The 25,731-nt window shown below is 37.5% G+C and overlaps 1 protein-coding gene across 3 annotated transcripts in view; it reads right to left on the bottom strand.

Moving 5' to 3' along the window:
• LOC306884681 (echinoderm microtubule-associated protein-like 4) overlaps positions 1–25,731 on the bottom strand; it is an 89,675-nt gene that overhangs the window by 47,356 nt on the left and 16,588 nt on the right. The window contains exon 1 of one of the 3 annotated variants that reach the window (XM_079440779.1): positions 14,599–14,881. The exons of 1 other annotated variant lie outside the window; for it this stretch is intronic. In XM_079440779.1, the coding sequence (XP_079296905.1) occupies positions 14,599–14,683 (85 nt within the window). In that variant the 5' untranslated portion in view covers positions 14,684–14,881. Of the gene's footprint in view, positions 1–14,598; positions 14,882–25,731 lie in introns of those variants that run through there. One more of the 3 variants, XM_079440780.1, reaches the window with a different exon arrangement.

Below are 25,731 nucleotides of genomic sequence, written 5' to 3'. Positions count from 1 at the left end.
CCCATTGATAAGTGATATCTGTGCTTTCCCAATCTTGAAGAGCACCAGACAACACTAATGCCAACAAACTTATCAGTTACAGATGGAATTGGTCGTAAGCAAAGGCCATTTTATGCATTAAGTCTTGGCTCTTTCCTCTAGCAATTTCATTGGCTGCTGCTATTCATGCTCTTTTGCTTGACAAGTGAATGCATCTAAACACAGGTAGGCTGGATTTCAGAACCATGAACCATGATTTGCTATTTGTTATTGCTGATCAGAAACCGGTGCCATTAGGGAGCAGGAACGTGTTTTTATCATCAATATTTTATGTGGCAAAAAGAAAGTACATTTTACTGAAAATGTTATATTTCAATTGTATATTTTATATGCAAATATTTGTTAAAAGTGAATTTTGTCCACTTTGAGAAGTACAGTGGCACTTATATATGCCCTCAAAGCTAACAGACATGAACTAGCAGTCAAACACGACAGAACGAGAAGAGTCGGTCCTCTAGTGCGAGCTAGGCTTAAAGGGATAGTTCACCCAAAAATTTAAATTCTGTCATTAATTACTCACCCTCATGTCGTTCCAAACCCGTAAGACCTTCGTTCATCTTCAGAACACAAATGAAGTTTTTTGCTGAAATCCGAGAGCTTTCTGACCCTCCATAGACAGCAGCGCAACTGACATGTTCAAAAAGTTAAAATAGTCCATGTGTATTAATTAATTATGTAATTAATAACATAATTTTCATTTTTGGGTGAAATATCCCTTTAATAAACATTGTTTTTGTTTTGTCTGTCTGGAAATGGGGCATTAAAAAAAATATAGATATCAAGATATTATTACTCCCGCAAGACGACAGAACGTTGCTATGGTTACAAATGCGGGAGTGAGTGCTGTTCCGTACACACATGGAACGATAATTTACAGGACTCACTCCCGCATTTAAATGCATTTGTCACTCCTGAAACTTGCAGTGTGTATGTGGCCTTACACATCTTCTTGCACTTGCATAGTTTAAAACAATAAAACGCACACAAGAGGAATTGAAATGCATGCGTCTTATCGAATCCACAGTTCTTGGACATTTGGAACCAATTCTAAAATGAAACTGGTTCTCGATATCCAAACCTACCTCACCCTCATGCTTAAAACTTTCTTCTGTGGAAGAAATAAAAATAATATATTTTGAAGAATGCTGGTAAGCCAAATAGCTTTAAAACAATAGTGTATTAAAAAAATATTGAGACATTTCTTAAATTATCTTCTGTTGTGTTTCACAGAAGAAATAAAGTTTTTGGAACAACATAAGGGGAGATTTTTTATTTCTAAGAGCTTTTCTTCGCAGCAGAAGGTTAGCAGTATTACTGGTGCTGTGCATTAGAGGCCTTTAGTGTTGGGTTCTGGATGGGGGGCATTGGATGGTACTGCAGCGCTAAAGTCAGCTGCCAGGCGTTACTGTGGTTGGGATTTGATTGCTGGACTGCTTCCCTGATCGAAGAGGCCCTGCATTCTGAGCTGCGGTTAGCTAACAACTCAAACTCTCACACACCAACACATCTCCAATCCAAGCTTAAAACCAAACCATGGGACATCTTTACGCCACTAATAAATCACTTGAAGTACTCACACTCTAACCAACACAGAATTCACAAACAAAACACATGGGCACAAATACAAGAAGCTTATCACCACACCGCACATCCAGCTCTTGAAAAAAAATAAAATAATAATAAATAAATCAGTAAATTCCCTACATAGCACTAATGATAAGGGTGTCTGCAGCCTTTAGGTCACTGCGGAGCTCCGTGTGGAGACGGGGAGGAGGTTCAGGAATGCCCTGGCACACACTCACACAGACCAACCCACAACCTACTAACAGGAAATCAGTGGGTAAATACCCAAACGAAACGCATCAAACAAGCCAACAAAGGGACCCTCTGTGCACTCTAACCCAGAGTCCATTATTAGATATGAAGCCAAGTACATTAGCTAGATACCAGGCCAACAGCTGAGCTAACCCACTTTACAGTTAGCTGTTAGCACAAAGATCAGTCGGTCAAATCTGGCAACTGCAGCAACGGAGAGGGAAACGATTCAACCGCAATCAACCTCCTGAAGCAGTCCAAGCCATCTGCTGTCGTGAGTCAGAGACACCAAGCGAGCACAAAACTACTGATCGATACTTAGTCTGTCAGAGTTGCATATCAAACCTCTCATTCCTGCCTCTCTAAATCACAGATACTACCATTAAAAATGAAATCACCTTCATAGCTGTTCTGTTTGCTTTATTTCCTTTTTAAAGTCTTGACATCTGAAGGCCAGATTATGGCAGCATTTCAAAGAATAATCAGGGGTGAATATCTGATGGTATATCACCCATGAGAAGCTGGGGGTAATACTGAATTTGATGTAAAAATTATGTGCTTTTTGATTGATCACGGCAGCAGTAATTCACTAAATGATTAGCAATACTTTTGTGGTTATGTTCATAACATTACCTGCCTTTGCATTTCCTTTAGTGATGCTAGATTTAAGAAGATAGCGTGTGCAAATAAACAATGTAATCAGGAAGCAGAATTATTAGTGAATTCCTCTCTCCAGATCTACATCAGATCACAAAGCCAGTAACGGTGTGACCAGCAAGGCTTTCTATAAGTCGGGCTCTTTCTGAGGCAAAGCAGCCAAACATAGCGCTTATAGTTTGAAGAATTCGTCTGTAGAAGATCAAACCTGAGGCACTAATAGCTCCTTCGCAGGATTGGCAGTGCAAGTCTAATGCTACAAAAGTGAGAAAGGGACAGTTCACGCCAAAAAAAAAAAATACCCCATGATTTACTCACCCTCAAGCATCCTAGGTGTATATGACTTTCTTCTTTCAGACGAATACATTCGGAGGTATATTAAAAAATGTCCTGGCTCTTCCAAGCTTTATAATGGCAGTTAATGGGGGTCGATATTTTGAATCCCAAAAAAGTGCATCTATCCATTATAAAAAGTAGTCCATATGGCTTTGGGGGGGTTAATTAATGCCTTCTGAATCGATACATCTGTATAAGAAAAATATCCATATTTAAAACTTTATTAACTGTAATCTCTAGCTTCCGCTAACTGGTGTATGTGTGTACACGAGAGTGGCTTTGAAGAAGAAAGTTATTTACTTTCTTGTAAATCAAGGAGTAATTAATTTTTTTTTGGTGAACTATTCCTTTAAGCAAGCTTGTCATTTTCTCACAAAGTTTTGCATTCCCCCTGACAAATGAATCCAAAGCTGATGATGGAGAAAACATGATTTGGGAGTAAAATCTCTATACATTCCAATTCTTTTGCAAGCAAATGCAGTCATTTCTATACAAATTCACACGACTGAGAACTTTGTGGAGGGTGAAATGTTTGTTTCCCTACACAGACTTTGCAACAGGACTAACAGAAAGCTGCTTGTTTTGAAAGTGACTTCTGTGTGAGCTGTGTTTCATAAAACACTACACTATTGACAATAGAGAATAGCTTTTTTGAATGTAAAAATCCACCAAACTTTTGATAATAATGATGCACATTATCCTTCAATGAATAAAATCAGGAACCTGAACACAACTAAACATTCCAAAGTTACCACAAAAGACTCCACTGGGGTGTATACAGTGCTGCTTGAAAGTTTGTGAACCCTTTAGAATTGTCTATATCTCTGCATAAATATAATCCAAAACATCATCGGATTTTCATACAAGTCCTGAAAGCAGACAAAGAGAACCGAATCAAACACGCGAGAGAAAAACTGTTTCTTTGTCATTTATTTATTTAGAAAAATGATCCAGTGTTACATATCTATGTGATGCAAAACTAAAAGCAAACATCTCAAGGTTGCAGGAAGTAGTCAATAAAATCCAATATCTGGAGGGCTGCGAAAAGGCTGCAATATTTCATGTGCTTTCTCTGCCCGCGGTTTCCTCCCTGTCTGCAGGTCTTTCCTCTCAAACCGTCTTATCTCAGCAGACCACGGAAACATGGAGAGGGCAAACGTTTATAATACAATGCATTTCTTTGAGAGGAAATCGCTTTGGGAGGTTGTTTGATACTGGCAGTGTGTACGGAAAAACCAAGGGCAGAGGAAGCACGCTAAATAGAAAGAGAACGGGAGGGTTGGAAGGTGACCGAGTATCCCCAGGTAACCTCCAACGAATATATCAATGGCGTGACGTTTCTCCAGAATGGGGTACACCTACAATGAGTAAAGACGTGGCCTCTTCCACATTTCTACCCATAATTCCTTGCTGGCTAAAAGGAAGGAAGGCCTACGCACATGTCATATTTCACAATAGCTCGTCACATTCCTTAGTTTTCTCCCCCACCCCTTCAGCACATACATCTAAATGCACACACACCTCCAACCTAACACACATCACCTCAAAATGCAACCAATCTATCTCGTATAGAAGATACACAACCCTTCCAAACTCGGACCAGAGCCCAACATACTGTATGCTCATACGCACAACTCCAGTGAGACCCTAGGCTCGGTGCGGGACAATCCCATGGCACATGGCCAGACTGCATGCTCGTAAGACTTGTTTTTGGCGTGCTTCCATTCTGACTGGAGGTCTATGGAGGAAGTCCTCAGGATTAGATGGCAGATTTACAGCTGAGATAAGACTCAGTGGTGCAATCAACTGCATTCAGGCTCTAGTCGCACACAAACCCAACGTTTGCTAGAACTGATTGATGTGTCTTGTTATTGGTCACCATTTGCAACACTTATTGTTAACAGATAGCCATGATAATCTGTCGTGGTGTTTAGCTGTGAGCTTCCTGAGTATGAGATAAGGGATAGACAGAAGCATCAACTGGCCGCACACGAAACTGGGTTGGACTTGACCTTCATGAAACAGCAGAGATGTCTCTTGTGTACCTGACAAGAAAATCAATCAAGTCACGCTGCCGGGGAGATCATTAAAACACTCAGCACACTTGTAAACTGGAGTAGAGCACAAGGCTGCACATGTCTGAACTGGTTGTGTGTGTGAGAGTCTTATATGGTTTAGAGAACAAAACATGTAACTGAAGTAGGGTTATTATACACTCACACATGCATTCCATAATTAAATGGAACTGAATGTTTGCAAAATGTACTATGGAATTATCATTAGACACGCACCATGTTATTTTTGTACACAGTACCATTGTAACACCCCCTTTTTTTTGGACGTCGCACTATGATGATTATGTTTTTGGTTGCACTTTATTTTGCACATGCATTTTCATTGTACTTCCTCAGGAAAGTACTGAGTGAAATAAGGTTGAGTTAAGGTTAGCTTTAGAGGTAGATTCTAGGTTAATACCTAGTTGTTTCCCCAAATAATGCACTTACTGTAATAAGTACACATGTATACGTAGAACAGGACTGTAAAATAAAGAACTATTTTGTACTGTGGTGCTTTTAAGAAAACTGTGATACTCCAAAAACCACAGTATAAACCACTGTGTAAAAGATACATTGTAGTACGGTATTATGCAATACATTGTGGTACTATATAAGAGATTGCACAAATCATTCAAAAACAGTCCAAAAACACATTATTAACACAGTATTAGCTCACTATGTATGAAAATACACTTTGCAATACCATGGTCCAACCTTTATTTGGTTTTTATAGTTTTGCAATTGTACCTCTATGGTAATTGCTCAACATGTGACTGTGAAAGGCAGGGAAAGCCACAAAAGGGAAGCTGTGCACAGCCTCTGTAATACTGCTTTGAGTCATTTTGCAGAGGTGAGCTCATACAGGAAGTGACCTCAGAGATGTGTAAGATAAAGAGTGAAAATACTGAAATAAATTGACGCTCCGATTTCAAGCAGTGATGCACCTCTCAATTCTCGATTAACATGCGAAGATTCACGCTACACAACTAAACCCGAAATTTCCACTTATAGGAGATATTCATAATACTAACTAGATATTTAACATTTCTGAAGAAAGATGAGTGGTGTTTGGCCTTTTAAAAGTCTTCACCATGAAGCTACCTCCTGAGGATGTTTACTTATTTGCCCAAGGCAAAAATCCCCAAACACTTTTGTAGGGTTATAGTCCTTCTGTAAAAGTACCAGTGAGACAGACTCACACGCAAGCAGCTCCAGACAGCCTCTTGGGACTGGGTATCATCGTTGCATGCAAGCAATATGAATTAAACATTATAATTCAGCATGTCCACACACAGGGGATTACTTACTTATACATGTGTACCAGACATGAATGCTCATTTGCATATAGAGACTCCAGGGAGGAAGACGCTTGTGCTCTGTCCTCATCTCAAGGTTATGAGCATCCACACAAGACTGTTCAGTAGAGCTTGTTTACTCACAATCTTTACAATTACTTTGCTGCCAATACAATGGTTCATATCATCTGCTTTTTATTTAGCCTGCAAGACAAACTGTCTGTTTGAATCAAGCACTTAAAAACTCAGATTCAGCTATTCATTTGCATCTCAAAAATTCATAATAAAAATGTTCTCCGTGTATATTTAACAATTAAAAATGATAAATATTTAGCTAAATATTTCTGCTTAATTCTATGTATTCTTTAAAAAAATAAAAGCAGTGGAATGTGTGGAAAACATGCCTTTATTATATTTAACTAGACTTTAATTTGTACATAATTTTGTACCTCTTAAATTTAATAATATCAGTCTAGTTTTCTGCAAAGATAGAATATTGCCATGCCATTTCAAATACATACGTTTAATATATATTGAATATTAAACCATATAAATAATTTAAGTAAAATATTATAATTATAATGTATATTTTTATGCACTACCAATTCTGAAGTTTTCATATTTCACTCAACAAGGCTGCATTTATTTGATCAAAAATACAGTAAAAACAGTAATATTGTAAAATACTTTTACAATTTAAAATAGAAGTTTCCTATTTTAATATATTTTAAAATGTAATTTATTCCTGTGGGTCAAAGCTGAATTTTCAGTGCCACATGATATTTCAGAAATCATTCTAATATGCTGATTTGCTGCTCAAGAAACATTTTTTTTTATGATAATCAATGTTTAAAACAGTCATGCTGCTTAGTATTTTTTTTTTTTTTTGTGGAAAATTTAACATTTTTCAGGATTCTTTGATGAACAACATATTTCACACATTATCATACTTCAGCTACATCAAATGTACAATGAAAATGCATGAAAAGCATTCATACTATTCTTTTAAAAATCACCTGTTGTGGCTTTGTGAAGAAAGTCATACAAGTTTGACACAACATCTCTAAAAGAATATTAAGACTGCAGTAAGGTGCAGTGAGAGTGGTTCAGTGCAGCTTTATGAATGAGATTCCTCTGCTTTCAGCAGACCAGCAGGCATGTAACAGACATGATTAACTACACAGCACTGAAGCTTCATGTTAATGATTCATTGTAATGGCTCGGGGCTTGACACACAAGATACATTCTCTCCCTCACACAAAACCACACACATGCACTCACACATCTGTGGGGCCCATGTGAGATTAGATCATGTAAAGTGGTACAGAGCAATATTGTGACATGCATTTTCACCACCTTTTCTTCTTCTTAGATTATGGACGGATTGAGCTGCATTGATGTTCAAAAGACAAAACAGACTCTGTTTAAACTAATCCACAGCATGCAAAAGCAGCACAGACATCCACCAATTAACCACTGGCTGTTCGGAACAACTACTGTACTACCATACTACACCATTTCTGCATACTATGCAACTTACTGTATGCAATACCCAGATAGTAGTATACAATGTAATGTTATACTGTATTCCACAGTTCAATGTGCTTAACTTGATCTGCTAGAAACTTGAGTTTAAACATTGGTTGTGTAAATTATTGGACAGCAAATGTACAGTGCACACTGTGCAGAATGCAGTACATAGCATTCCATTGTGAACACAGCCAGCATGTGTCTAATAATGAAGGTCTGTGCACAGAAATTATAAAATGTGTGTTTGCATGAAGTGCTAATTATTGCGCTGCAGATTCCAGCCAACTGCCTCGCAATTTAAATTGTTTAACACATGTGGTGACATGTTTGTTTAAAGACATTAGACTGTGCAGCCGGGCCAACTATGTGCACTGAGCAAGGCGAGCGACGGGTTTACACAGCGGCCCGTTTGATGGATGAGCAGGATTATCACAGAGTTGCACAGAGAACACCACATCCGTTCTTTAAAACCACACATTGATTTAGCCTGTGTTACTTAAAAGGTATACATCATCCTACTTGCTGTCACTAAACGTTTTAATACCAATATACCATTACTACACTGGCCTTCAGACACCCTGACCTCTAGATATCACGATCAGCACTGTATCAGTAAATTAACAGGCAGAATCACGTCACAATCTTAGTATCAGATGGTAATACCATATTCATAATGCCACGGTACTCCAAAGTCCTTCAAAGAAATCGCCATCTATGGAATGGATGTCCAAAAATATATGGTACTGTGGCCAAAAACCTAATGGTAATACCATGGTAAATTTTTGGAGATATTTTGTTAGCATCCAAAGATGATTTCCTCATGGCAAACATATATTTATAGCTATTTATATCTGTGCAGACGTCCAGGCAACATAAACGGAACAGCTAGAAGTTTCTATTCACATGTTCACAAAGTTTAGATATCTATTGCACAATTTCAAACTAACCCCTGAGCGCTAGATAAACTTAAACACTAACACATCCTACACAAACATACACTGCAGACAGCAGTTGTCCATCTGTAAAAGTTGTCTGAGAGATTCTCTCAGCTGGAATCTTGCTTAACGTACATCAATTCAGCGCCAAATACAAGCAGTCCGTTGTAACAGAACCTGCGTGTGTGTGTGTGAGAGAGAGTGTGTGTGCACACGTATGTAGCTACCTAACCATATTTTGAGGACAAATTTGTACTCAAAAGAGAGCAGAGTCTGACGGAACCTCATTGTGGGGACGTCCTCATTTGTAAAAATAGTACAAATTGCTGCAAATAAAGATTTTTTGTTTGTTTAGTCACAAAATAAGCAAGTTATTTTATATTTATACAGCTGCATGACCAGTCTATTCTCTGCCATTTTTGTTGATTTTAAAACTTTGACTTTTTATAACTTTTTGAAGTATTAAAATCAGCATTCAGCAATCATATGTCACCACAATATTAATTTGTGACCCTGGACCACAAAACCAGTCAGAAGTGTACATTTTTCAAAATTGAGCTGTATATCTCATCTGAACAAATAAGCTTTCCATTGATGTATGGTTTGTTAGGATAGGACAATATTTGTATCTCGACCAACTATTTGAAAATCTGGAATCTGAGGGTGCAAAAAATCGAAATATTGAGAAAAATCGCCTTTAAAGTTGTCCAAATGAAGTTCTTAGCAATGTGTATTACTAATCAAAAATTAAGTTTTGATATATTTACAGTAGGATATTTACTAAATATCTTCATGGAACATGATCTTTACTTAATATCCTAATGATTTTTGGCATAAAAGAAAAATTTATAATTTTGTTCAATGTTTTTTTGGCTATTGCTACAAATATACCCCAGCGACTTAAGACTAAGGTTTTGTGGTTCAGGGTCACATATGATGATTTGTACATTTGCAATATTTCAGTTATTTCATTATCACACAGACATATGAGCTGTACATAAAACCATAAAAGCCTATACTGTAGATGGTCTTCATAAATGTGTGCTGTTTGTCAGCATGCTTATGAAAGATGTGAAAAGATAAAAGATATATTAGAGAGAGATTAACTTTTGTAATATAATTGTTACGCAGCATCTCGCAACATTGTTTAATTTTCCTTTTTTTCATTGCCTTAAAAAAATTAACAGAACTAGCACTAACAGAACTGCAAAAATAAGGTTTTCAAACAGGTTTCCATCATCTGCCATTGGTCGGACAAACCCCACACTCTATTGGTTGAGCCTTTGTTGCCGTGCGGGGCTGGTCTGGATGCTTAAACAAACAGAGCAATGTTTGGAAAGCGCCACAGAGACACAGTGTTTACACTTAGAGGAAATAAACCTGTAATGGTTTACTTACAATTGTCTCTGCATACAAACCCAGATGGGAGAAAGTGTTTTACCATTTTTTTTTTTTATATTACACACTTCAGCTTTCATTAAAGAAGATGAGAAATGAAAAAACAAAGAAGGAAAAGTGAGACAGAGACGGAAGTAAACAGAAAAGTGTGTGTGCCATCTGCAAGAAGACAAACACACTGCGAACACCAGCTGAACACATATTACAGGTAGATTCTGTGTTCAAACATACATACACTCTCTCTCACACACACACACACACACAAGTTAATCTTTCACTTCTTTTATTGTTTCTTTAACCAGCATTTATTACAATGAAAGGAAGAAATACCCTGACCAGAGGCAGTATTCTGCCCACATTCAGCCACTGAACCGGAGTGTTTCTGTTTTACATCCTCGGTAGTAAATACTCTAACCCTAACCGTTCACAACTTCACACACACACACGCACACTTTTACAAAGAGATTTGCTTATACTCCCTCCAAGCCAGTTCACCATGAATGAGACACCACAAACAGACTCTGTACAGACGTGGCATCCCAATAAAAAGCCACAAGACACAGATACAAGCATCTAAACACACGCACGCTAGACAAAAACATCAACAGTTTGTCAAGATAATCCTTGAATGTTGACTTGAGAAAGCCTTATCTAGAAGTTCAAAAATGTTTTAAAAGCCTTGAGGATTGAAGGTTATCTCGACCGTATAGAAAAAGACAGACAGAGAGAGAAAGATAGACAGACACAGAAATATGTATTCTAGAAGAGAAACATTTGAACAGTCTTTGATGTTCAGCTGCTTTTCTATGTGAATGAATCTGATGGTTTGAGGTATAACTGTAGCTCATGGATCTAACTACTTTCATCAAATTTCATTAAGAAGAAAGATCTATAAGACATATATTTGAAAAATATATGTTTAAGCAAGTATACAGAATATATGCCGCCATAGTTACTAGATCTTATTCAGCTTACAGACATGATATACACTGCTGTTCAAAAGTTTGGGGTCAGTAGAAGTCAGTAGAAGCCTCCTATGTTCAACAAAGCTACATTTAATTGACCAAAAATTGCCATTTAAAATAACTTTTTCTATTTTAATTTATTCCTATGAAACAAAGCTGAATGCTCCTTCAGAAATCATTCTAATATGCTGATTTACTGCTCAAGAAACATCCGTTTAGTATCACTGTAAAAAAAGTCATGCTTCTTAATGTTTTTTGTGGAAACTGTAATACATTTACTTAAAATAGAAATCATTTGTAATGTCACTTTTGTTCAATTTGAAGTGTCCTTGCTGAATAAAATCTTACTGACCCCAAACTTTTTAATGATAGTGTAAACCTGAAATTTCTCACCAAACTGAAACAGACAGGTCTAAATATGAATCACTATTTTATACTTAGAACTAGGGCTGTCAACGTTAACGCATGCGATTAATCTAAAAAAATTAAAGCGTTAATATTTTTTTAACGCAAATTAATCGTTTGATAAGGTTTGACCCCAACTTTATGCCGTCATCGCAGCGCGAAGGTAATATTGCCTGCGTCCCAATGTGAACACTATCCATACTAAATTCTATGTGATATTAGTAATTTTCAATACTATTTAGGGCAGATAGGGTCGATAGTATGCACATTGGGATGCAGGGATTGTGTGATTATGAGGCGCTGGGCTAGACAAAAGTGAAGCGAACGCGGAGAGAGAGAGCGAGTCTGTCCGAGAGAGAGAGAGAGAGAGAGAGAGAGAGAGAGAGAGACCGAGTGTGTCTGAGAGAGAGTGCACGCGAGAGATATGTATAATCATATGTGATAAGGGTACAGTGAACCAGTGTTGCCAGGGTCGTGGTTTTCCCGTACAATTGGGCTATTTTGAAAATACAGTCGCGGGAAAAATTACAGAGCTGTAGGTTGCGTTTTTTTGGGCTAATTTTATAATGTACCGCAGCCGCCCAAAGTGTAGCCTTTATATACACATGTGATCGCAAAAGGAAGTTATTACAAACACTCGATGGTGGTTTAAAGTGAGTTCTGAGTAAAAGTGTACTATTAATCTCATAAATTGTCTTATGTAGCATCAGAGGCGTCGTGCCCATTCTAAGTGAGGGGGCACGTGCCCCCTCAGATTTTTGAGCCAAGTGGATTTTGAATGCAGCTTCCAAGACAAAAAATAGCCAAATAATATTTTCTATGTGATACTATAACACCAGGGTGATTAAATCATTCAGCGTGTCATATCATCAGATGCTAAATTCAAATCTACCTTTGCTGGCTGGCGCTGAGCCAGATACAGACGCGTTTGTACAGCGCTGCGCATTATAACCAATCACACGCGATGCTGTTGATCTCATAAATGCAATGACCAATCAGAGGCATTCAGATGAGTCATCGCTGAAATGCCGGTGTTTTCTTCACTCGCTCTCTGTCTGAATACCTCTTTCTGGCTAATTCTCTCGTTAGAAACAACAAAGTGCAGATGTGTGTATGAATCTGTAAGATATTAATTTTACAGCTTCAGTGATTTTAATGGGAGTTTTTGAGAGTGCTTGAACACTAGACTGTCCGTGAAAATGTTCTTTGCTCTCTATCTGTACAATGAAAGTGTTATGATAAGTAGCCTAACTTACAATGTTTTTAATATTCAAATTAAATATAAAGTCACTCGTATTAAAAATATGTTATGGCATGACACCCATATCTTGTACTTAACCTGTCAACTGTCGGTTCCACTTTTTGAGTATAGGCCTGAAAATGACATTTCCAACTTAAATTGTTATAAATTTTGAATGGTTTGGAGCAGATACTTAAGGTTGGTCTCTTTTTAAAGAAGACACTTAGCAGTTATAAAAGTGAAAGCAGGTGAAAAAAAGCAGTTATAAGCAGGTGAAAAAAGTATATTACAAAAAAGTTATGGAAGTTTTAGTTTATGGAAATATAAAATGTAAAAATTAAAATATTTATATTTTATATAAAATATATATTACAAAACATGTTATATATTTCACGGAGATGTGAAAGGTTCTGTTTCCTTAAACTAGTTTGCCGTGCATTTCTTTATTTCAACACATTTACAAGTAAAGGTCTCTGCACACTGAGTCCGAAACTTTCGCATGCGTTTTTTCGCATTCGCAATCTTAAAAATTCGTCACGCACAGAGACCTTGCACACTGAGTCCGATGCGTTTTAATTAATCCGTTGCGAAAAAAAAAATCGCAAAACTATACAAAATGTCTTAAAGCAGTGAGGATGATTTTGTTGTCCTCTCTCTTTTAAAAAAAAAAAAAAAAGGAAATATTGGGTCCATCCAATCATTGCGAAGAGAGGAAGGAGAGTTCCACCTCCTTATCAAAGAAAGAACTGCGGGATTATCCCGAGAGATTCAAAGTTTATTTCTGGATGTCAGTGCCTCAGTTTGATACTTTGCTAGCGATACTGAGTCCACATAATAAAAAGAAGACCACCAATTTCCGTGAACCAATTTATCCTGAACAGAGAATGTCTGAGGTATGGATACACCCACAGACAGACACACACACACACAGACACACACCGAACGGCATCGGAAAGGTGCGCGCCAGGCATAAAAAAATAGGCTACAGCAGTTCTTTATATTCTGTATCTTTGTATTCCGCAGTTTGTTTGTCATAAAGTGCTCTGTGCTGCAAAACGAAGTGTATTAATTTGTCTGACACTATTTTGGATTTTGGCTTTCACTTGTACGGTGGCTCTGAATTGTCAAAACACCTTCTCAAACATCTCAAAATGCTGTATACGGATGCGAAAAATGCAAAAAATCGAACCCGATCCGAATTTTTTTTGGACGGACGAAAATTTCGGAGGCAGTGTGCAAACGTGATTGACAAAACGTGAGGTCGTATTTATTTTTCAACGTGCGAAAATTTCGGACGAAAAATTCGGACTCAGTGTGCAATGGCCTTAAATCCTAGTATTTTAAATTTGTGATTAATCATGATAATCACAGTCCATGACTGAGCACACTCGAGCACACTCTTAAGAATAAAGGTTCCAAAAGGGGGTTTTCACAGCAATGCCATAGAAGAACCAGTTTTGGTTCCCTAAAGAACCTTTCAGTGAAGAGTGAAAGAACCATTTTTGTCTTAGTATGAAGAACATTTTAATAATCTCAAGAATCTTTTTCCACAGTAAAGAACCTTTTGTGGAATGAAAAGGTTCCATGGATGGTAAAGGTTCTTTGCGGAATCATTGATCCCAATAAAGAACCTTTATTTCTAAGACTATAACCACACAAAGCTCTCTATCAGTGTGGTGACCAGCATTCAAATAAACTGCTTTACTCCCAAAACACACACACACATGGCTGAGGTGCATCAATGTAGTGAGGTTAGAACGTTACACACACTTCCTCTCTGTGTGGTGTGCAGAAGGGAACCTCCAAATGACAAAAAGGAAGACTCGTGCTAATACACTGCGCACGCACACAAACGCAAACACCACCTTCATAAATTCAGTCTCACACACACACAGCCCTCCCCACAATCCCACAGCGCTGCTTTACCGGTGCAGTGGTGGTTCAGCGTGGCCGTAGAGTTGCACACTGGAGCTAAACCTGTCGTACTGTCTTCCATTCTCCGCTCGCGCATATGTCTGCAATCTTCACCGCTGCTCGTCCGTTTCTCCTCGTGTCCTCTTTTCTCGTCTGTCTGTCTGTCTCTTTGCAGTCTGTGTCTCTCTTTCTCTGTCTCACATACAAATTCTTTCTTTCCTGGACAGTGCTGCACACATAGGTCCACTCACACAAAAGCCAGGGCGAGCGAGTGAGCGCGAGGGTGAGCGAGAACAAGGGAAACTAGAGGAGGAGGAGATAAAGGGATAAAAAAAGAAAATCTTGGTTGGCTAAGGGAGTGGCTAAAGCTTGCACGTCTTTAACCTCTGCTGTTCCAACGGAGCCACACACACAGTGTATGTTGTTTTATTGTGCACTGGGACAGGGGGAAGGGAGCGCCAGGAGAGGGGTGGAGACCACGTGGAGGTGTCAAAGCTTCCAGAAACCGGTCACGCATACTACAGCAAATTACTACAGCTCCACAACCATCGTTCAAATGACTGCGCACTTGCTGCTGGAAGTGCACATGCTGAAATATTTGTCACATCACGTGATTGAAGACATCAAGATGCAAAACAAAACTGTAAATTGCAATTCCATATAATTGCTGAGGCTATTCCGGTTGACACAGACTGTTTCACAACTCAAGCGTCCTAGTTTGCATACTACAGCATATAGTATGCAAGAGTAGAAATAGCAATAGGCTCAATGGCTGTTGCTAGGCTGGAGCATGTGGCCTCAGAAGTACACAATCTGCATGCTGCCATCTTTGCTCATTAGAACTTTGGGTTACAATTTATTTTAAGGTGTCCTTGTTACAGTGTAATTATACATTTATCATACAAGTACTGAGTAATATTAATTAACTACATGTACTTACGATACAGTTAGAGTTAGGATTAGGGTTAAGGTTACTTGCATGTACGCATAATTTATTGTTATTATAGCAGTAAGTGTACATGCGACAAGTGTAACGGACACTTTAAAATAAAGTGTTACCGAACTTTGTTCCAGACAAAGTGTGACTAATTACTTCATAGCTGAACGAAAATAGAATCGTGACGAAGCTGATTGGCTGATGGAACCACAAACCCTTCACAATCAACTATCCTGAGCACCCTTGTGAAAAGAAATATTTCATTGTATTGAATGCACACTTGTAGTGTATTTCAAATCCAAAAAGTATGTTTACAAAAACTATACTATAATATAATATTAGTGAAACAAAAGGCCACTTAAGCGTTCTTACAGTACACTTTCATGTTCTTTTTTAAACAAACTAAAGTAAATTTGTAATAATGACAAAATTAAAAGTTTTATTTGAAAGTACATTTTAAACCATTATGTTTTTTACAATTTTTGTTGTGCTTTAAACAAGCACACTTATTTGTGATGTGTTAACTAATGTACTAAAGCACATATAAAGTACTTCATCATAATTTTAACTGTAATGTGTTATTCAATATTATAATCAGTTATTATTTTTAAACGTAATAAATCACATCTTTATCATTACAAAGGTTTAATTACAATACATTTAATACATGAAGTTTCATTAGGAATGACATTAAAGTAGTTATAGTTTTAGTATATTAGATTGTTTATGAAAAATACATATAAAGATATAATTACATAACACTTAAGTGGGTAAAAAATTTTTTTTTACCCATTTGTTACTAATTGCAATTAATTCAGCTAATTGCATATAATATAAATGTAAACGTCAACAAATTATCATTTAATTGCAATTAACATTACATGTCAGAAAACATTACAGTCAGTTTGCAATTAAGTATATTCTTGAACGCATATTATTTTCATAATAAGAAATACGATACGACTTTTTGCTAAGATAATGGTGTAGTTACAGAATCTAACTGCCTAAATTCTCATATTGGTCAACCACTAGTCTCAGATCCTAGTATGGATGAAGTAGTTCAAAAGGGCCAGGATGGCATACAATTGTTGGTGGATTTTTAAAATGTGCATCTATTTATAGCTAATATTGTCACTAATAACGCCACCAATACAAACCATTGCACAATCAAACAGGAGCAATCTTAGCTCTCTGATTGAAAACTATCTTGGTTTTAAGTGTATGACCATAAGTTGCTTAGTAATCCAATCTAAGAAACCTCAAATAACCTTACGTGGCATTCAATTTTACCTCATGAATTAAGCTATATGCTAATGCTGCGACTTCATGAAGTGATAATACTTCTGTAGTATTAGAAACTGTTTTCAGAAAATACTAATCCAATGATGATCCCATGACCGTCATGCTTTGCAAAACAATGTGAGTGAATGACAGTGCATGTGTGTTTATGAGCTTCAGTCATTACCTGTACATCATTCCGAGTCTTAGTGTCTAAGTTTATATACAACTTATACACTTTTCATACATTTACAGTTTATATCCCTCAGAGTTCAGTGAGTTATAATGGTAAGTGTGCCTTGGCAGGCCCTCGTTCAAAAACAACACGGCTGTTTATTAATCTTAGACCTGAGGAGAAGGAGTGGAGCATAGCAGCAGTGTTTAAAAAAGAATGAAACATTTAATTATCCCACGTTTGTGAAGGGGCCAGCCTGTCGCTGAGGAGAGCTATAAAACAATGAGAACGAGAGCGAGTGAGAGAGAGCATTCCTTCAGCACACAGCTGCCAAGTTGGAAGAAAAACCAACAACAAAAAGCGACTGGTTAGAAGCCAGGAGGAGAGCCAGAGAGAGGAGAACAGAGGAGAGAAAGAATATCGTGGCCACGTACACCGCAGTCCCTCCACATTAAAAAAAGCCTATAAACCGAACGAGAGGAGATTGAGAAGATAACCAGCATACGAGGTGGAAACGTTGTCTCTCAGTGGGATATGAGTGTCATACTGACACAATTACAGACGAGGAACCAAAAGAAAGTAGGTCAAAGGCCAATCATAGGGACTGTCAAACTCCCACTCTCACTCACATACTGTAGGCATATGCATGCACTTGCACACTTATCATCTGCATTCAGCCAAACATATTTCAGCTTTCAATGAAATTACAAACCACAAACAGGGAGTACGCCTACATCTGAATGATCAAAAAAGACACACTAGCTCTTTTCCAAAACCTACTAAGCTACATTAGCCTACTACCTACATTAGACAGTTTTCATTGATGGCAGTATCCCAAGTTAAATGGAATTTCTGATTTGAAATGCACTTAATCTGGAATACTCAGGGTCCGTACAGTTGTTGTAGAGTGGAATTGAAGAGCTTTTCCAGCACTTGATCTTTGAAAAAAAATTTTTTTTTTTACTTTGATTTATTTTTGTTTTATTATTATACTGGAAGTTCTAAGAAAAAAGTTCAAGTGTTTTCAAGGATGTTATTGAAAATTCAAGCACATTCCAAACCTTGAAAACTCCACAATGTCCAGAGCTCTCTGAATCATACAAATAATGAACTGGAAATTATTAGTATTTTAATAAACAAAAATGTAAAATTTGGGTGTTATTCCATCTATTTTCATTATTAAAGTAATTAGTTATAAAGTTATAGTGCCAATTCATACACTGCTATTAACACAGCAGTAGCAGTCTCTCTATAGACACACAGTATGTCTACAGTAGCCCAAAGCTGTTGGAGCACGTTCTCTATATATTTTTGGTAAAGTCCCACAGTTTCCAGAATCACAAATTAGATAACCGTGTTTTGAGGAAGTCTTTATATTTACCAACTTGCACAAACTGTTTATTTGCATATTAATAAAGAATACTATTGGAGAATGCATCGAAAATTAATGACTGTTAAGTGCTGTTTATTTGCTTGTGTAATAAAGCGAAATTGTATTCATTAAAAGGAACGTCGCAAACACATCCACCACATTGTTGAATACAATTTTTCATGGGTCGGCTGCAAAGCACTAGGTCCTAGAGGATGCAGCGGACCAGCACAATCTGGCATACTTTACTGAGATCATACAGTATCGCTACGTTATTTCAGAATTAATATTGCCACGGTGAGTAGAAAATGTATGCAAACAGCCTCAGACACCTGAAGTGATATTTATTTATGGGTGCAAAGGTTCACCGCTATTTTTTGATACCGAAAAGTCTTTTTGAACTCAAAAGGTAATATATTTGAACCGGTAAGGATATAATCATGAAAAGTTAATAAATTTGACTATATGACCATTTAAATACTGTATTAAACATTGAAAAGTTTGACCCCCAGCATTGCATTTTAGCTCATTTAAAACGTCTTTAACGTCTAGGGCACATAACCCTTTTCCCCATCACTAGACGTACAGAAATTAAATATATATGAGATGTCAAATACTTGTATTAGTAAATCCTACTTTGTAAAATAGATACATTTGCTCCAAAAAGTGTTATGAATTCTGCAATTTTGTGAGACTTACTGTAATATGCTCATTTCTTCCCACCAAATCTGTTGTTGTTATCAATTTCAAAGTGTGAGTGTGTTATGTGTAGGTTTTACCCATATTTATTGTTATACAAATAATGCAATTGTGCTACGCTGGGTCAATAACACTGTGTCTACACCGGAGACAACCGTTGTCGCATCGCACCGCAAAGCAACCACTGCAAATCCATTTCAAAGAATTTCCTTATTGAGCTTACATACATTTACATGTAGGTTCTTGTCAGATGATTTCAAGTTATTAATATAATTTTAGAAGTTAAAGGCGCACTTGCTCAACAGGACATTTGAGAGAAATTAGGTCTATTAATTACTTTTTCAAGAGTAGATTGACCGGTTTTGTGAGTCAGGTCAAACCGGGCGTGTTGGTGTGTAAGACCCTAAGGCAAATTTAACGTGGCTGAAACTGTCATACACAGGTATGCAGATGCACTAATTCAAAAAGCTGACATGTAAAATAAGTGCTGAAGTGTATACCTAGTGTTAAACAGGGAAAAGGTGCAATATTTCATTTTAACAGATCTGCATGCAAATTCCAACCTTTTGGGTCTATAAATGTACCCAAGTGCTCAATTCTTGACAATAATCAAACTTAGGCACAAGTGAGATGCCTGAACCGTAGACACAAACTTGGTGGCAGAATGAAAAAAATCCCAGAGTGAGACCTGCAAAATAACTCTGCTGCAGTGCAGACACAAGGCATGTGCCACTCCCCGTGGTCCAGCATGTCTGAGGAGCAGAAGCCGCTATCGCGTGGCCTGCCGATGGGCACAGTCATCTCGAGAAAGGAAACAGAGACTCATCAAAGGCCCACAGATATGACACTAAAATAGTGAAGACAGGAAGGCAGTTGGTGGCACACAGGAAAGAGAGAGGTTGCAAAGGGTGAAAGCGGAAGGCCTGTTCATACTTTCAGTAGCGCATCTGCACGAACATCCCAATGCCTTACCAGAAACAGCGTCACCACTAAAACGCACTGCTGCAGCAATATCAAACACCCCAGCATTTATGAGAGTGAATAAGTAGTCATTTAGCTGACACTTTCATCCAAAAATAATTTATTACTCTACTTATTATAGGGACCGTCCGCTTTGAACAAAAGAGGGTTAAGAGTCATGCACAAAAAGCTCAGGGGTTTGAACCTACAACATTCTGGTTAGTACCAACCCAAATCTTAAATCAATAAACCACATCACTCTGTGGATTCAATAAAGAGTCGCTTTCAGCCTCGCATGCAACACCAAGTGATGCATGTCACACATAAAACTGTGAAGAACTTACAACAAGTCAGCAGTTGTAGTCTGATTTGTCTTTACATAACTAGCAGTCCGATGACTAGGACTTTCCTAAATAGGCAGTTCTTAACCAGAATAAGCTGGAAAGGAGACATAATTGTATGTTGGTAGTCTAGCTAGGTGAGACCAATTTCAGGAATCTATAAATGTGATGACACAGCATTTAAGTGAATAAACTCTGCACTAAATAAAAATACAAAAATGTGTTGTGAATGCGCTGAAATTCTCAGTGCTTCAACCAAAGCTCTTTACTGGTGACTCATGACACCCAGAGGCCAGACAAAAGAAAAAAACATTTGCAAGGGCACTTTTCCAAAGATTCTTCATTTTAACAGTGGTCATAAAGTGGGAATGTACAGATCATGCAAGCTTGCACTTGAATTGGTAAAGACATGCATATCCATTCTGCAATGTCAAAAGCTGAAGATTTCCAATTTGATTTACTGCAATAGTATTCCTCTTCTCCATTATTATTTACTCCATATCTCTCCATCTCTACCCTTCATAAATCATAGTGAGGCTAATGGTTTTTGACATGACACATTTGGGCATGTCTGAACGGTGGCCGTTAATGCTTACACAATATTTAAGAGTAATGCACCCTGATACCAGTATGATCAGTTTGGCTCCTTGCTGAAAGAGAGAGGTGTCAACATCAGAGACTAGAGTGCACTAGAGTTTGAGAGGATCCTAAACACCCTTAAACATCATGTTAAGAGTTCCTAAGTGGGCAATCCTTAGCCAGCATAAGTAACAAAGTGGACTAGATGTTTTACAAATAGTTAAAAGTCCAGTTCTGTGAGACTAGGAAAGCCATGACTTAAAGTCTGATTAGTGAGCTTGATTAGTTTTAGATTTTTTCTTATTTTTAGTTCTGATATTTCGAGTGGTGCTTTAAATCACCATGACCTGTGACCGCATGCTTTGATTCAGCTGTCGGACAGTTTGCACAGTAAAACACTCTCAGAAATGTGCATCTTTAAACTCGTCCTCCCGACACCATCGACAGGCATATTTGGCCCTCTTTTTGCAATGTTTGTTTTAGCGTCTTGCACAATGTGCTTCATGTTAAGACATGAAAACAGTCCAAAAAATAAATAATGACCATTCTTTACATTCAATTGTGCTCTGTCAGGTTTTGAACGCAAGAACACATTCTATCTGAACGCCCACTAAAAACATGTCTGACCACAGGAATGTAAAGTAAAAACAGCAGTTTAAAAAATATATACTAATATACTGTGTATACCCCCAATCTCACACTATTGGCTGAATCTCACACTATTGGCTGAATCTCACACTATTGGCTGAGTCAGTGTTGCCGTGCTGGACTGGTCAGATTCTCAAACAAATAGAGCAATGTTTTGAAAACGCTAGTGTTTGACACTATGTAAGGAATCAGCCTGGCTTAGTAGTCCTTTAATATTTATCTAGGCTAAAGTATTTTAACTTCAAAAAATGACATACTTCAGCTTCAGAGGCTCTGTAATATCGTTTACAGCATGCAGAGCTCCACCGCTCCTCCCCATGATGAACGAGGTTTGTTGAGCCTCGCTAAATTAGAACAAGAAAGACAGAGGGCCAGAAATACACCAACGCACATGCATGCATATGCACAGCTGGCCCCTACGGAGTGACAAGGGCATTTGAGGTCAAACGGACTACAGAGAGAATGGCTGCCATGAGTTATAGGACAGACACACAGACATAGAGAGGGATGACAGAAAAAGAGATATATTCAGACAGAGAAACCACAATGGGGTGAGCCTGACAAAACAAGACATGTTCGACATACAGCAGTCACACGCAAACAAAAATTTAGGGAAATGCCTCCCACATCAGCTAGTCACATAGTCAGACGTTTGAAAATCGGCAAGAAGTCTGGTCCACATCGCTGTTTATTTTTATCAAGAACTGCCCATTCAAACAGAAAGGGGCTGTTTGTCCGAAATGTAAAGTGACCAACCATAGATTTAGATGTTTATTGGAAATTAATCTTGTTTACTTGGTACTAACTAAATATCTAACACTGCAAACTTACGAAAAGCTGCATTCTGACTCCCAGAAACTGCACAATGCAAGCCAATAAGAATAAAATGTTTTTTTTTTCATTCTTCTGTGTAATATGCATCATATGGTCCGTGTGAGGGCTGTCTCAGGCTGAGTTTGAGACGCTAACAAAAGCATTACATAAACAATCCAGCAACATGGTGCCATCATAAATGGCATTGTACAAAACAGCAATGCAGTCTGAAGCTTTTGTGTTGCTTAACTTGGCCACAGAACCCTTTTATTGCTTTCCAACTTCAGTTCATTTCAACCGCAGATTGTTAGAGGAAGGTTGTGTTAGGACACCCACACAACAGAGAAGAAGGAGCCATGGAGAACTTGGATAATCAGAATGGATAGTCTTTTTCATGTGAATGAGTAAGTCATTTGTATTGTTGATATCAGTGTGAGCGAGGACGTCCTCATTTGTAAAAGTGAAATAAGAAAGTAGGGTAAACGCACCTATTAGCCAGGTTAATTCCCACACTCTGGGAGTCAAGGGAATATTTTATTGAACGTGATTTGCTGAACGTGGACTAGTCTTGATGTTGCAGTGTCCTTAAATGACACTTCACTATGAATATACAGGTATAACTGATCAAATTGAATGCCCTGTTGCTTGATTTTAGTGTTTAGTGCTTTATTGACTTTGTACCTTCAAATAAAACATTTTTCAATTATTTTTTTAAAAGTTTTTTTTTTTTTAATAAATAATTAATGGGAACAGGGGTGTGCTTAAAGTGTACACAAATGTAACCATTAAGCACAGCCAGACTTTTAGAACTTAATGATGTATATCTTAATCAAAATTTGTTTGTCATTTAAAATAAAATAAAAAAAAAATTCTGTGAGAGATTAATATTTTATTTTAGCATAACGTTTTGTACCGAAACCAATATCTTGTGCACTAAAAATGTCTTGATATAGATTTTGGTGAGCTTAATAGGTACGTAGGTAATAGGTATAAAGTTGTTGTTAAAAAAAATTATGATCGAGTTAAGGTCCTTGCACACTGATTCCAAAATCTTTGCATGCGTTTTTCCGTATTCGTCATCTTTTCCTATCAAAATGCATGCTACGGATGCAAAAACTCAGAAAATCGAACCTGATCCGAATTTTTTTTTTTTTATGACGGACGAAAGTTTCGGAGGCAGTGTGTAAGCGTGATTGACACAACGTGAGGTCGTATTTATTTTTTAACGTGCAAAAATATCAGACGAAAATTTCTAACTCAGTGTGCAATGACCTTAAAGGTTAGGTTATAGTATTTATAATTAGCTGTATATTAAAGGAGTAAAAATCGATGTAATGTCCCTGTTTAGATAGCTAATGTGTGTTAATGTTCACAAGCAAGAATACAATAAGAAAAGATTCTAGTTCCAATTTAACTTAATGACTCATGAATGAATGAATGAATGAATGAATGAATTTTTACTTAATTATTCATCTATTTAATTATTTGTATTTTATTTGAATTAAATCGAATTCAAATGTAGAAGATGTGAATCAGCAATAACAGTATAATTTTTTTTAATAAAATATATAACTTTAGAAATAAATTATTTATTTTTAAATAAATACTTTTCCAAGTTCCCAAAAGTAGATGCTCATCAGCAACAACAGTAATCAAATGGTTAGATTTTTAAAAAATAAGTTTTAAAAAGTTTTAAATGAAATATTTATTCATTATAGATTACTACTTTTTAGCACTTTTGAGGAAGCACCAAATAATTGATCCAACATTAAACTATATGTAAACAATACATATATAATGCATAAGCAAACACTAAAAACAATACAATATTAAATAAAATACTAGAATGTACATTTCGTGAAGAAAATGTGAGTGGGTGCTTGCAGTGGCAAAACTCGCCACTCGGTTGCTAGGGTGTAAGTAGTATTTCTATGTGCTAGAATGGAAGATATCCCTCTTTGGATTTTGGTTGCTAGGGTACTCTGTTTGGTTGCTAGGGAGTGGCTTGGCAGCTGCCAATCATGAAACTCCAAAGGCTGCTTGTCAGTATGAATGATATAAACCAACTCCCATTGTTCTCATGGCAATCTGTAGTTAATTACAAGGTAGACAACATAACACGTGTATTACAACAGATAACTGCAACAGTAATGACTTGCAGTTCAGCGAGTCATTTTGACTGATTAATTCACAAGAACATTCTCACAAGTTTCACCTATTTGTGAGTCAGCAGAAAAATGAGTTACCTACTTATTTTCGATAATGTTTGCACCATTTGTTAAACAGTGGCACTGTAGATTCAGCAGCGGTGCAGAAAACACTGTCAGAGCATTTTATTACATTGTATCTGACCCTGTATCAACAAAAGAATGCAGATGTTCAAGAACCATCAACAAAACTGTCATAAAAACAACTTGGCTTGGGTATTTAAAAATAAACCACTGGTTTGAAATAAGAAAAAGGTCTCAATTTCCAAACTCTAAACACATGCGTTGGCTTGGAGCCATTATATCAACAGGTACGGCCTTCAGTAGCAGCTATTCCAAATCTGCACACAACTACGCCACTTTGTTCTCCAATCCACACAAATTGCACATCAAAGCTCACAGTGCGCCTGTCTAATTGAAGAAGAAATGCACAGAGAGCCGTGATTCCTGCGCCCCCCCGCCCCCCGCAGTGCCCCAGCAAATGGGTGTGTGGGTGCAGATTTGGCCGCCCACCGCTGAACCCTTCGGCAGCATCGGCTGCATTCCTCGCATCCCTGTTTCCAATTAGCCTGGAAGAGTGCTGCAGTACTGAGGGGCCATGAGAGCCGAGTGGAAACAATACTACTGCCGCGGTGCTAAGCCGCAATGTTCTGCGCAACATTCGCATTTCACCTGGATTGGTTGTGGATTGGTTACATTTCTTGGTCGTATTTCTCGTTCTTCATCAGCCCTGCAAAAGGAAAAGCTACTGCTACAAGACGCCGTTGTTAGCTACTGCATTCTTGCGCATTTCCAATGCATCAAAGGATCATTGCCAGTGGTGCCAAAACCAAAAGACCACCACATTTGCATGCAAATAAAGCACATTAGGCTTTGACGTTTAGACATTTTACTGAATCTCATGTTACTAAACATGTTCAAAGTCTGTGTACATGCCGAGAGCAACGAATGTTTAATGGTGCAACCCAGCAGTTCGTCTAGTGCAATGCCGCCAAAACTTTGTATTGCGCTGCCATACATCATAAACCAAACTCTGTGGTATTCTTGGCTACAATCTTTGTGTACAGACTCAAAAAAGCTACAACACATTAAATCCCACAAATATACTTCGGAACATGCCATTAAATCATTTGTATGGT

The sequence above is a fragment of the Barbus barbus genome (assembly GCF_936440315.1).
Source record: "Barbus barbus genome assembly, chromosome: 18".
In the NCBI taxonomy this organism is placed as follows: Eukaryota; Metazoa; Chordata; class Actinopteri; order Cypriniformes; family Cyprinidae; genus Barbus; species Barbus barbus.
The sequence above is the reverse complement of the archived record's forward strand: the minus strand, read 5'-3'. Positions and strand labels throughout refer to the sequence as shown.